General features: G+C 42.5%; 1 protein-coding gene across 1 annotated transcript; it reads right to left on the reverse strand.

Annotated features, from left to right (window-relative positions):
* Positions 1-424: 424 nt before the first annotated feature.
* LOC147891107 (pentatricopeptide repeat-containing protein At3g53360, mitochondrial-like) lies at positions 425-4,204 on the reverse strand. Its single transcript, XM_087389156.1, has 2 exons — positions 3,875-4,204; positions 425-3,785 (listed from the first exon to the last, which is right to left on the reverse strand). Exons 1-2 carry the CDS (start codon positions 3,976-3,978, stop codon positions 425-427), a joined length of 3,465 nt encoding a protein of 1,154 aa, XP_087245282.1. The 5' UTR covers positions 3,979-4,204.
* Between the last annotated feature and the right edge of the window lie 8,789 nt (positions 4,205-12,993).

Genomic DNA, 12,993 nt, shown 5'->3' on the forward strand with positions numbered 1-12,993 from the left:
GCCATCTTCCAGAGTTCTCTCAAATGTCAAAGAAGAATCTTCTCCCAATGTGCTGGGTAATCCTTTGGTTGTCAAGGTCAAGAATCATCCATTGAACCATCCATAAGCAATGTAAGAGAGGATTCTAGTCAGGATTTAAGTCACACAAACACAATGCTAAGAGAAGGCACATCTACAACAAAAACAATGGACATGAAGCAATTCAACAGAGGACAAAGGTCATGTTAAATCACGATCATCACAGCCTATATCTTGCTAAATTTCATAAACCGTAACATTCTTTGGTCAACAACAAAATCAAATGCACAAATGCATACAAAAAGTTTAAACCTATAAACAGTCTGAAGAAACTTATATCCCATGTTAAATCATGATCATCACAGCCTGTATCTTCCGAATTTTTAAAAACCCTGACATTCTTTGATCAACACAACTGCATTCGAAAAAGTCCAAACCTATAAACAGTCCGAAGAAACTTGTATCCCACAAGAGAAAAACATATCCTGCAAATGATAGAAAAAGGCATACAAGCACGATAAGAGGCAAGGCTCGCTTTAAAATTCCTTGAAACCAGACTACTTGTTCCCTCCATGTTGAAAAGCATGTTACATTTTGTTATGTGTCCCACTGATGCAGTTTCCTTGTCCTCAACCCATATTGGCTCCAAAACTGAGGCAGAGTGTGGGAAATACCCTTCTTCCTTCATTACTATAGCTATCCTACTAAACTTACCATAAATAAGGTCACTTTGTGGGTGGTTTATCCCTCCAACAATGAACTCATGCACCTTATTATTGAGTTGGATTAAAGCCCTCCCAGGTACCTTCTGAACAGCTGCACGTTTTCTTAGTTCTTGTATACAATCAACACTCTCCAACATGTGAGCATCAGCATATATATTTGATAGAAGCACATATCCAGCAGCATCGTTAGGGTCCAATTGGATAACATGCTGAAAGCATCGTCTTCCTAGCTCTCTATTGCAATAGATTTTACAGCTATTGAGCAATGATATCCACACAATTGTGTCTGGTGAAAATGGCATGGTTTTAATTAAACTTTCAGCTTCATCCAAACAACCTACACGGCCAAGAAGGTCAACCATGCAGCTATAATGCTGAATACTTGGTGCAATGCCATGGTTCTCTCTCATACATTTGAAGTACCAACAGCCATCTTCAATGAGGCCAGTGTGACTGCAAGCAGCAAGGACATTAGTAAATATCACATCTACTGGCTTCCGGCCTTGCTGAATCATGTCTTGAAGGCATGCCCTAACAGATCGGAACTTGCCAAGCTGTGCAAATCCTGTAATAATTGCACCATATGAGCTCACATCTCGATTTGACAAATTATCAAACACCATACAGGCCTCTACTAGGCTTCCACAGTTAACATACATGTAAAGGAGTTCGTTACCAATGGCTGCATCTGAATCAAGTCCACTTCGGACAATTTGATTGTGAATCATCATGCAATGCCCTATAGCTCCTATGTTCCCACAAGCTTTCAAGATGGATGAAAATAGAATTTTGTCTGGTTTTATGTCTTGCTCTTGCTCTTGCATTTTTTCAAAAATTTCAACCGCAAGGATGTTTTGGCCTTGCTGGGTATATCCTGCAATCATGGCACTCCATGACACCACATCTGGGTTTGGCAGTGCATTAAACAGCTTGCGGGCCTCTTCCAAGTAGCCACTTTTAGCATACATGTCAATAAGGGTGCTTCCAATGACCACATTCCACTCGAGTCCACTTCTAATAATCTGGTCATGTATGACCCAGCCCTGTCCAATGGCTCCCACGCTGCTACATGCTTTCAGAATGCACGAATAAATAATTTCACTGGGCTGTATACCTTCCTTCTGCATCTTTTCAAAGAGTTCAAGAGCAAGAAGACCATGCCCATGCTGCGCATATCCAACAATCATTGCACCAAATGATACTACATCTTGATTTGGTGAATCCTCAAACACATTGTGTGCATCCTCCAAGCTCCCACATTTTGCATACATATCTACAACAGTGCTTCCAACAGCAGCATCTGTTTGTAGTGCACTTCTGATAATTTTATCATGTATTAGCCTGCCCTGTCCTATGGCTCCTATGCTGCCACAAGCTTTCAAAATTGACAGCAAAATGATTTTGTTTGGTTTTAATCCTTTTAATAGCATTTCATCAAGAAGCTCAAGAGCATAAAAACCATAACCCTGTGTGGCATAACCTTCAATCATGGCACCCCATGACACCACATCTTGATTTGACATTCCATTAAACACACTACGGGCCTCCTTCAGGCTCCCACATTGGAAATACATGTCAATAAGGCCGTTCCCGATGACCTGACTTGACACAAACCCATTTATGACTATCTGCTCATGTATCCACCTCCCCTGCACAATAGCTGCAATGCTGCCACAAACTTTTAAAGTGCACAAAAATATAGCTCTGTTTGGTTTTATGCTCCCATGTTGCATTTTCTCCAAAAGGTCAAGTGCTAGGAAAGCATGCCCCTGTGCTGCAAACCCTGCAATCAGTGCACCCCATGAGACCACATCGCGGTCCAGTAGTCTGTCAAATACTTCATGGGCGTCCTCCAGACTCCCACACTTTGCATACATATCAACAAGGGTGTTCCCGAGAACCAAGTCCGATTCAAATCCTCTTCTGATGATGCTATGATTTATAATCCTGACCTGCCCTACAGCTCTTATGCTGCCACATGCTTTCAAAATGCACAAGAATATAACTTTATTAGGCTTGATTCCAGACTCTTGCATTTTCTCAAAAACTTTCAAAGCAATAAGACCGTCCCCATGCATGACGTATCCTCCAATCATTGCACCCCATGATACCACATCAGGATTAGGCAAATTATCAAAGACTTTGCATGCATCCTCTAGACACCCACATTCGGCATACATGCCAACAAGGGTACTCCTTATGACTGTATCTGATTCAAGTCCACTCTGACAAATTTCATCGTGTATCAGCCTGCCTCTTTCTATGGCTCTGACGCTACCACATGCTTTGAAGATGCATGAGAAAGTGTGATTGCTTGGTGTTATGCCCTCGTGTTGCATTTTTTGAAAAAGTTCCAATGCAGAAAGTCCCTGCCCATGCTGGACATATCCTGCAATCATTGCCCCCCAGGACACCATATTACGATTGGAGGCTGTATTGAACACCCTCCATGCTTCTTCTATATTGCCGCATTTAGCATACATATCAATAAGAGTGCTCCCGACAGCCACATCTGCTTCAAAATCCTTCCTAATCACCTCATCATGTATCAACCTACCCTCCCCTATAGCTCCTATGCTACCACATGCTTTCAAAATGCATAGATAAGTGATTTTATCAGGCACTATATCATCATTTTGCATTCTACAATATAACTGAAGGGCCTTCTTTCCCTCTCCAAGCTTCTCATGAGCTGAAATAATTGCATTCCAAGTGTATATACTTGGCTTTGCGATCTGACTGAATATTTGGTGTGCTTCATGCAAGCTCCCACACAAAGCAAACAGGCGAAGAACGTGATCACTCAGAAATGTATTAGAGTCAAGTCCAGTGTGGACCATGAGGAAATATGCTTGCCTAGAAGTTCCTAGGTCTTTTCTCCTAATGCAACTCTGCAGGAGGCAGTACATGATGTCCCTTGATATAGGAACACCTTGCAGATCCATAAGGTTTGCTGTCTGAAGCGCCTCATCCAACCGCTCTTCCTTGCAAAGTTTGCTGATATGTCCAAAAGATCCAAACGCTCCACCATTGTCTGCTAGCCTTCACAAGCGCAAAAGGGTTTATCATTCGTTTAAGAAATAAGCGAAAGACAACAAATGCAGCGCAGGATAGAATTGCCAGCCCAATACCTGTCAGGAGCCTTGATTGGACGTTTGCATTGCCCAGGATTCAAGAAGTCATGCCTCTTTCTTCTCCAATCGGACACCGCTTTGGACTGTTTCAGTGCATGCATCTACTCAAATGAGATTTAGGGCATGCTGTCATCTTTTATCTTGCTATAAATGAAATCAGGGTAAATGTTTTCCTTTGCTGGAGGCAGCAACATTCAGAATCAAGGCAATTAACAAGACTAGGGGATGGAAGCACGGCCATTTCTCTTGTATGTGTTGATCAGGCAAGCACACTCAGGCTGTTTACACACCACCAAAGGGTGCCCAAAGTGTGGGCACCCAAAAACATTCATGGGCCGGTTGGAATGGACACACCAATTACTCAGGACTTCCCATTGTGAGATCATTAAAAAATGGGTGCCCAAAAAAACATTCATGGGCAGGTTGGAATGGGCACACCAATTACTCACCGACTATCCATTGTGAGATCATTAAAAAATGGGTGCCCACGGATGGGCACCCCTTTTACACACCGCCCAAGTACAAACCCCTTTTGTAAAAATGAGGGCCCGGATGGGTGTGGAGCTGGGGAACCCAAACCGTGATGGTGATTGGTTGAATCCAGCACTGCCCATCGGTGGGCAGCCAAGCTTGGCTGCCCAAGGAAGGCCTTTCTCAGGGCATGACGTGGATTCCACATCGGATTAAAAGGTCTAAGCTTGGGCACTGTATGTGTAAAGAGGTGCCCGCCGCCCTTGGAAACCTCAAATGGTGGCTTTCTATTGGTCCAAACAGTCGCCCAACATTGGGCGTCCTTTGGTGTGTAAAGGGCCTCAGGCTGGTTACCCGCCCATGATGAGAAAGGGGCGACGGCTTGCATGGCAATCGCATGGGCTAAAGGATTGGTCGTGCGAATTAAGGGGCGCCCATGATCATTGGCGACCACCTTTCCCCGCCCAAAGCTCGCCCATTGAGAATTGGTCCCGCACCAGCTAATCCACAAGCGCTTTGCTTAAGCCACATAAGCACAGACACCTTGTTGCAATAAATGTGGAGTTCCTTTTTCTTATATTGTCCATCGAGTGTGTAACGAGTCCCTGCCCATGCATTTTCTAGCTTGGGCAAGTGCCCTACAGTGTGTAAGTGCCTCAAATGTGGAACAAGGTGAATTCCTTTAAGTTGGCCTACTCAAGATTTTCATTGTGCAAAACAAATTGTTGTATAAAGGAGCAAGTGGTCCGACCAAGTGTGTTGGTCCAAATATGGTCGATCGTGGATCCGTAGATCATTGTTAGTGCATTAATGAGTTGCTGCATGTTGTGGTGGAGCATGAAGTCTTGTAGTTAAGCCACACTCGGGAAATAAGAATTGAAGTCAATGTTGAAGTCCCCCAATGCGTACGTTGTAGCAGAAGATGGGATGAGCCATAGAAAATTTTCCTTGGCTTGAAGTGGTGCCGTTGTTTTGGTGGTCGATGATTTGTACAAGTTAATCGCCACAATTTGACTTCCATCTGTTTGTTGGAATATCATCAGTAAACATTGGCAACCGGCATTGTGAGTTTATTGGTGGTAGAGAAGGTTTGTAGTATGTGGCAACCCCCATGCCATCATGCATGTGAATGTGCAATACAGTGGTAGTAGACAAGTGGCGATTGTTGGATTGGTGTGTGTTTCATGTAGGCATAGTAGCATGCTCTCGCAACTGTGAACATCATGCACATGATTCGGCAACGATCGTGTGTTGACAGTTTGCAAGGTATTAGTGCTTGTTATGCAAGGTTCCTTTGGTCGAACGGCCACCAACGAGTTAATCTCAACCTTGAGATTTTTTTTTGCACCATCGAGTCTACTCTGATATGTTTTTGTTCCAATCTTGACAAGAGGAAATGGTTCAAAGGGTCATGCACACAGTATAAAGTAGCCCATGTGCTCTTATGTTTGAAGGATTAAATGCAAGTGACTCCATTGTCAAATCTTACGAGTGATGCACTACCCTGGAAGCCACAGGCTACACGGGAAACTATTTGCATGAGATGGTGTTTAAGTGGTTCTTTCAAACTTGGAAGTCGTGGATGACTTGAATTATGGGCGTTGGTCACTAAAGTTATCCAAAGCACATATGGCTTACATTCCATGTTGCTACCCATGAAGATTCCATTTGCGCCATTCACAATCCCATTGGCTACATTCAAGTTCCCTAAAGATATTTCAACGATCATACTCAATTTCAAGCATAGCTTATGGTGTAGCCCGGCTGTCTTCCTGGAGTCTGTTGGAGTTTGGTAGTAGTAGACACAGACTTGGTAGGTAGGGCTGGGTAAGTGGAGATCTTGTCAAATAGAGAGCGGTTTTTTTCAATGACTCCCATATGACAATGGTACATGTCATCCCATGGCAGCAAGTCATCACAAAGAGAGTGCTCCCCATTCTTGAACGACGGGTATAGCAAGCAGAGCTCTCTGTAATGGTTCTTGCCATCCTCTGCTTTGTTGTAGTTGTTGAAGCATATAATTCCACCTCGTTTCCTTGCATGCCTCTACTTGGTGGGTATCATGTTTTCACTGGAAAAAGTAGCTAGGCACACATCACGGGGGATTCACTAGTAGTAATAAGGAGGCATCACCTGCGTGCAATAAATATATGAAAATTCCCCTTATCTACCCCTTATTTACAGGACCTTACCTTATAAAATGTACCTTCCTTCCCTTATATAACCCCCCTCCCTTACACTCACGTGGTACCATACGATAAACCCTAGTGGACCCCCCGAGGCACACATGTTCGTAGCACATGTCCCATTGCATGTACTTTGTACACATGTTCGTAGCACATGTCCTAATGCATGTACTTTGTAATGACATCATCGAAAAAAATGTTGGTGTTGCTTGGGTCCAGTGTCTCAAGTGGTGATCGTCTCTTTAGGAGCAGGGTGCGCTCGTCTGCTAGGCTTGTGTTAACGGAATAGAAATCTCTACTTGCACTTGTCAAGGGGAGCGACAAACAAAGGTAAGCAGCTTGTTGTGCACTGGTGTGCTATGCGTTTAGTAGTGCGTTGCCAACATTGCATATGCGTTGGTTCATTGGGGAGGAGTGACTGTTCAAGCTCACCATGAGAGCATTCCTAACTACTTCAGTAGTCTCTTTGTCTATTCTTGTCATGTAAGACATATAGTAAGATGTCGCTGCATGTGATGGTTCAAGACGAATTGAATATCTATGTTAGCCTCCCTTAGTTTTAATATAGTCCAGTTGAAGTTGTTCGTGTATAAGTCCTTTGGTTCTCTCCTTAAGAAAATTGTCAGTTGAGAGATCCCCCTTCAAAGCGCTATGATGTATTCATCATGCAACATTTGGATCTATTGCGAGAATGCATGGAAATCAAGTGTTAATGCAAATTGTTGGCCAAGGGGGGTGGGGAAAGCCGAACCTGCAAATCTTTGCCTTGTCTTTGGTAGGTTCTCCTATGCTTATGGGTTTGTATTTCCTTCTCTGGAACCTCATGCAGAGAGAGGTCTGTCGTGATGTACGCGCTAATGTATGTCGCAAATTCGTATTGTCAGTGGTGGCGCGCACTGTCATACCATAACAATCCATGGTCATGTTGGCTACCTCTATTTTGGAACTTTGTTATTACGGGCCCAATATGGAATGATCTTTTTTCTATAAAGATTTTAGAGCTTGGAACTTATGGATGTAGTAACGAGCTATTGTTATGGGGTCCGAGCAGATCGTATTCGGAGTTATTTTGTGTGACACGAAATATGAAACATGAATAAGAAGTAAACATGTCGAAACTCGTTGACTATAACCTTTCCCAAAGGTTTTGCTGCATGTGCCCATAGATTCAACGACTCCCTCCAATCCTGCCATTGATGGGTGCTACCAATAGTGACTCCAAATGTGTCCCACCAGCAGCTGCACAACGAGTGTAACCATTGGCACATGCATTGCATTTTATAAGCAGGTTGAGCTCTATTCACAGCCTGTGCAACAAGCAACTCTCCATATTGGAACACCAGCTATGATGGACACCACTAACACTTCACAAGGAAGGAGATGTGGACATGGACAAGGTCGAGGTGTCTCCTTGGTAGTAGGCAAATCCGGGGGTGCCAAAAAATAGATGGGAATTTCTACAAATTAGGTAGCGTAATTTTACTTCTTTGGGCTAGGTTACAGTACTATAACCTACCCTTTTGCCTTCATCATGAACAAAAAGGCTATGAGGCATGTCTTTGCAACACAAAAGTCAATCAACCAAAAAATCAACACATGGTTCTATAGAGCATATGTAGAATTCTAGTCATAAGGATGACCTTAGGGTGTTTACAGACTAGTGCAGTTCCCATAGATCATGGACGGGTAAGATTGCCTACCCAGGTCTTACCCACATCATAGGTGCATTCAATGCACCATCGACGGGTATGGGCATCTCTAGCCTATAAACATTCTTAGAGCACTATCACACTAGCAATCTCATTCTCAAATTAGTGATGTAGCAAGGCTCTTACACTAGCATTAAACACAATAGACCCATGTACTTCCCTTGCACCATCAAACTATTAGCCCTCCTCCAAAGGAGGGATGTCGGCCAACTTCGAGCATTGTTACCTTACCTTTTCACAAAATATGGGTGCAAAAGTGGATTCCATTGGTAGATGCCCATTTTTTTGCTCCAAAAATGGAATTCATAAGTTGGAATCTCCACCACACAATTCACGGAAGAAATCTTGCATGGCTGCTCTCACCCAAATAATGTTGCATCATGGGGAAGTGATTTACCAAAACAGTGCACCAGCATCACCTGCTCTTTGTGAAACAAAAATATTTCATTAGCTAACCTTCAAACATGTTTTCTAGTGATGCAAAATTGAAATTTGTTCAAAATAACAAATGCATACAAGTTTAGATCTATGTGATAAGAATAGTGTCCACTCTCTATAGTCATGAAGATTTTCCCTCAAGAAAGAACTTACGCCTTCTGCCATACCTTGAATATTCTTCCCTGAGAAGAAACTCCCATTGACCTTTCCAACACGTGAAGGGTAGTTGGGCATGTTGGTGAGTTGATTTCTTTTAAAACTAACTCTATGTGTGCATATCATGGTAGGCTCGATGGCAATGGCTACTAGGTTTGGTGGTGTTGTTAGGCTAGTTAGCTAGTATGGTATGACGTGCATGGTTTGGATAAGTTTGCATAGTCAGTCATTCAGATAATGCTGCATGAGTTACCTAAGATGGGTTTGCATGGGCAAAGATCCATTTGTGTATGATATCTCTACTGGAATGCACACTACCTGATGAGGGTCATTATTAGGTGAGCACATTGAAATTGATGTTGTATAGCTACCATTTACAATACTAGAGATGTGTGCCCATGGCCTTTTGCAAATCTTCTAGGTCCAATTTTGGTCACAAACACTAGCACTCGGAGGAATGGCTATTGTTGCCCACCTGAGTTTTATGTTCTTCATTCTTTCTTCTATGACGCACACTACTTTGATGGGTCCTCTTTTTCTTTACTTTTATAGGGAGGTGGAGGCTTTGCTACGCCTCCCACTTGTGTTGATCATCGCATGTAATTTTTTTGTGAGTTGATCTTGCAAGAGTTGCTAGTATTCATATGAAGATGATTCACTTGTGGTAAGTCATGATTATGTTGTTGTGATGGCCTTACAATAGATAAGTGGAATTATTACTTATTGGGATGTTGCATGATGTGATGCGGGTGGCATCCTTTGTGGAAATTTAAAAGTCAAGGCTCTTTTTTTTTAACTCTAAACTTGGCTAGATAACTCTGAATATTTAGTGTTCTTTCATTTTTTCATAGGGACAAATGAGACCCATATTGACTCAACAGAGTCCACATGCAAGAAATGAAATCCCACACTTTGCCTCATCAAACATGACATGAAAAGATGTGGGGAGCTTTGCAAGAATGTAGTGCAAAAGACACAATTACGCAATGCAATCTGCCACTTTCACAATTGATCAGTGCCAAGCCTTCTGAGTGTATGATTTTTGCAAGTTGCAACTAGATGATTCTAAAGAGATAAACATACAATCTTCTTCAATAATCAACTTAAATAAGTGGGTCTCTTGGGGGCTGCACCTAAAAAAAATTTAGTGTACCACGTGCATTCAAAAGTAGGGGTATTTTAATCCAACTTTTCAAAAAAAAATAACAGAATTACAATAACAGGAGGGGTTTCTTAATTCAAGTTTTGGAAAGTTTCAATTAGTTCATAGTTAAAGAGGGGTGTTTTTATTGCGGGATAAATGTTAGTTGAGGGTTGTTTTTAATACCCTTTGAATGGACGTGATACATCGATCTTCTTAGTAGTGCACTCCCTGAGGTGGGTCTATTGAAGAAGGTTCCTATGTAAAACTATAAGGCACAAATTAGTATACTGAAACAAAATTAGAAACTTAGAAATAACAAAGACACACCAAACCAATGAAAGGTATTCCCAAAAATTTATTGGTTCATGTTGTCTCTGTGCCAACATGGACTTAGGTGGTACATAATGTGTGTGTAGAGTAGCACGGAAAAGCTCCGCTTGTACTTGCATAAGGCTAGGAATAATCTCTATTAGGATTCCTCAACATACAAGTTCCACTTGCGCTTCCTACATGCGAGTTCTAAATGCAACTCCTACATGCAACTCCGACATGCGATTCCTACATGCGAGTTCTACATGCAACTCCTACATGCAAGTTCTACATGCAATTCCTACATGCATGTTCTACTTGCAACTTCTACTTGCAACTCCTACATGCAACTCCTACATGCGATTCCTACATGCATGTTCTACATGCCAATCCTACATGCAACATGCAACATGCGAGTTCTACGTGCAACTCCTACATGCAACTTCTATATGTAAGTTCTACATGTAGAGAGAGAATGTCTTACAATTCCTACGTGCAGAGAGAGAAGCTCTCCAACTTGTATAAATACCCCATAATAGAATGAAGCCCGCACTCTTTGGGGCATTGTGTTGAGTTCTACTTTGGTATTCTAAGCAATTGTCTCAAGTGTCCATGCTTCCTTGCACTCCACTTCCAAAAGCATTCCCTAACCTTGCAACTCCTCCTTCCCTCTCCTCCAACCTTGCAACCCATCCTCTCCCTCTCTTCCTCCTCCTCCCTCCTCTTCCCTTCTCCTCCTCCCTCGTCCTGCTCCCTCCCTCCTCCCTCCTCCTCGTCCTCCTCCCCCCTCTCTCTTCTTTCCTCCATGCTCTTACATCTTCTTCCTCTCCCACTCCTATGCTCCCCCTACCCTTAGTTCCTCAACCCTTAACCTCCATGATCTACGAGGGAGACGAGTTCTCCACCATGTACTCTACCCTAAACCTTGAATCCTCCTTCTAACCCTAGAACCTCTTCTAAACTTTGGAACCTCTTTCTAAACCCTGGAACCTCTCTCTAAACCTTGGAACCTCCTTCTAACCCTTGAACCTCTTCTAAACTTTGGAACCTCTTTCTAACCCTTAAACTCCTCCTAAACCCTTCAACCCCCAATGAAGGCGAAAGCCTTCATTACCTCAACCATGATGATGCACATTCCTTTCACACATGCATGCACTATGTTTGCTTACCACACTTAAGCCTACGTCTCTCATTGGAATACAACTCGAGGTCCTAAGCTACATGTATACTACAAACGACAACCCTGATATATCTATAGGTGACAAAAAGCCTCGAAACGTTGCATATTGAGAATACCCTGCTCTTCCTGCGAAAGCCGTGGGAAAGAGCCAATATTTAGCGCTGCTGTCGAGAAGACTAGTGTGACGCCAAAAATTAATATTTTTTATTTGGCATTGGTATTGTTTTCTTCTATGTTTGATAAGAGTTTGAGTATCAAGTGATAGCCTAGCGGCTCTCACTTATTTCTATTTTCTAAGATATTGTATGGGATTGAGAGGATGAGTGGAATGGATCATTGTAAATACCATAGGTATGAATTATAAATACCTTGGTCTGGGGTGAGACCATAGGTATGAATTATAAATACCTTGGTATGGGGTGAGAGTTATTTGTGTATGGGATATTATGGGGTTTTTAGAAAACAGGAAGAGTGAGTCATATAAAGAGGTGGGCTCATGTCCATATATTCCAATAATATAAGAGAGATCACATGCCAAGCATGTGGAAGGCATGTGGAGGAGTGTGGAGTCAAGAGGAATCCTTCTAGAATTCCTATGCTGAATAAGGAGGATGTGGACATATGGAAAAGAGAGGGTCCCTATGGGCTTCATGTGGGGAGACTCTTGACTTTCTCAATATTTTAGGAGTCTTGAGAATCTTTTGATGGGACACATGGCAAGAGTAGCCAAAAAGGACATGGATGGTGACATACGGGCTTATGTGATTGATGGGGAAAAGAATCTATAGGCAACAATTGTAAATGGGTAAAGGAGGGTGACAAAATCTCTATAAAAGGAGCCCTCCTCTCCCTTGTTCATCATCTTTTCCACCATTAGGCCTCATGTTGCTGTAGCTCTAGTCTCGTCAAGCCTCTTCCATGAGCCTTCTCTCCCTTTTGTAGATATTCTCTTATGTAGACTCTTGAGTCCATCTCTCTCTAGTTCATTCTCTCTCTATGAGTAGTCTTGGAGCTTCTGCTCCCTCTTGTACGTATGAAATCTCTTCTTCCCCCTTGTGTTTGTAGTATTTTGAGTTGCATTGGAGTGGAGTCTCACTCTATTGACAATGAAGATCACTTCGTATTCCCTCTCTTGAGTCTCTCTTCCCTTTTCTTCCTTTTAAAGCCTTAAAAGTTCTTTCTATTCGGCCGCTCATTACACACACATGGTCCATCCATTTCTAGGCGAGATCTATGAGTGGTGGATCGTTGATGAAGGTGGATTCTTGAGGGAGCATCTTGCTCAAGCAAAATTAGCATGGGTAGAGGGTAGTTTTCATGACAGTTTGACCCCATGTTAGTGTTTTGCTCATAAATTTCCGCTCGTTAGTCCGATTTTGATGAAACTTATATCAACGCGAAGCCCTCTTTAAGATGCATGTCTTTGTGTTATTAGACCTTGAATCATATACTACATTAAAAAAGTTATGAGTCTCTGTGTTTGATAGTTTTTACCCCCATCTAGTAAAGTGCCCATAACTTTC

The sequence above is a fragment of the Dipteris shenzhenensis genome, chromosome 18 (assembly GCF_047967505.1).
Source record: "Dipteris shenzhenensis isolate YYH24624 ecotype China chromosome 18, Dip_SZ_1.0, whole genome shotgun sequence".
NCBI classification, from domain to species: Eukaryota; Viridiplantae; Streptophyta; class Polypodiopsida; order Gleicheniales; family Dipteridaceae; genus Dipteris; species Dipteris shenzhenensis.

Bases quoted from the DNA above. Each gene is read 5' to 3' on its own strand.
- LOC147891107 (XM_087389156.1), bottom strand. From the start codon at position 3,978: ATGCATGCACTGAAACAGTCCAAAGCGGTGTCCGATTGGAGAAGAAAG. The intron at 3,786-3,874 runs GTATTGGGCTGG...GCGCTTGTGAAG, and splicing joins CCAATCAAGGCTCCTGACAG to GCTAGCAGACAATGGTGGAG.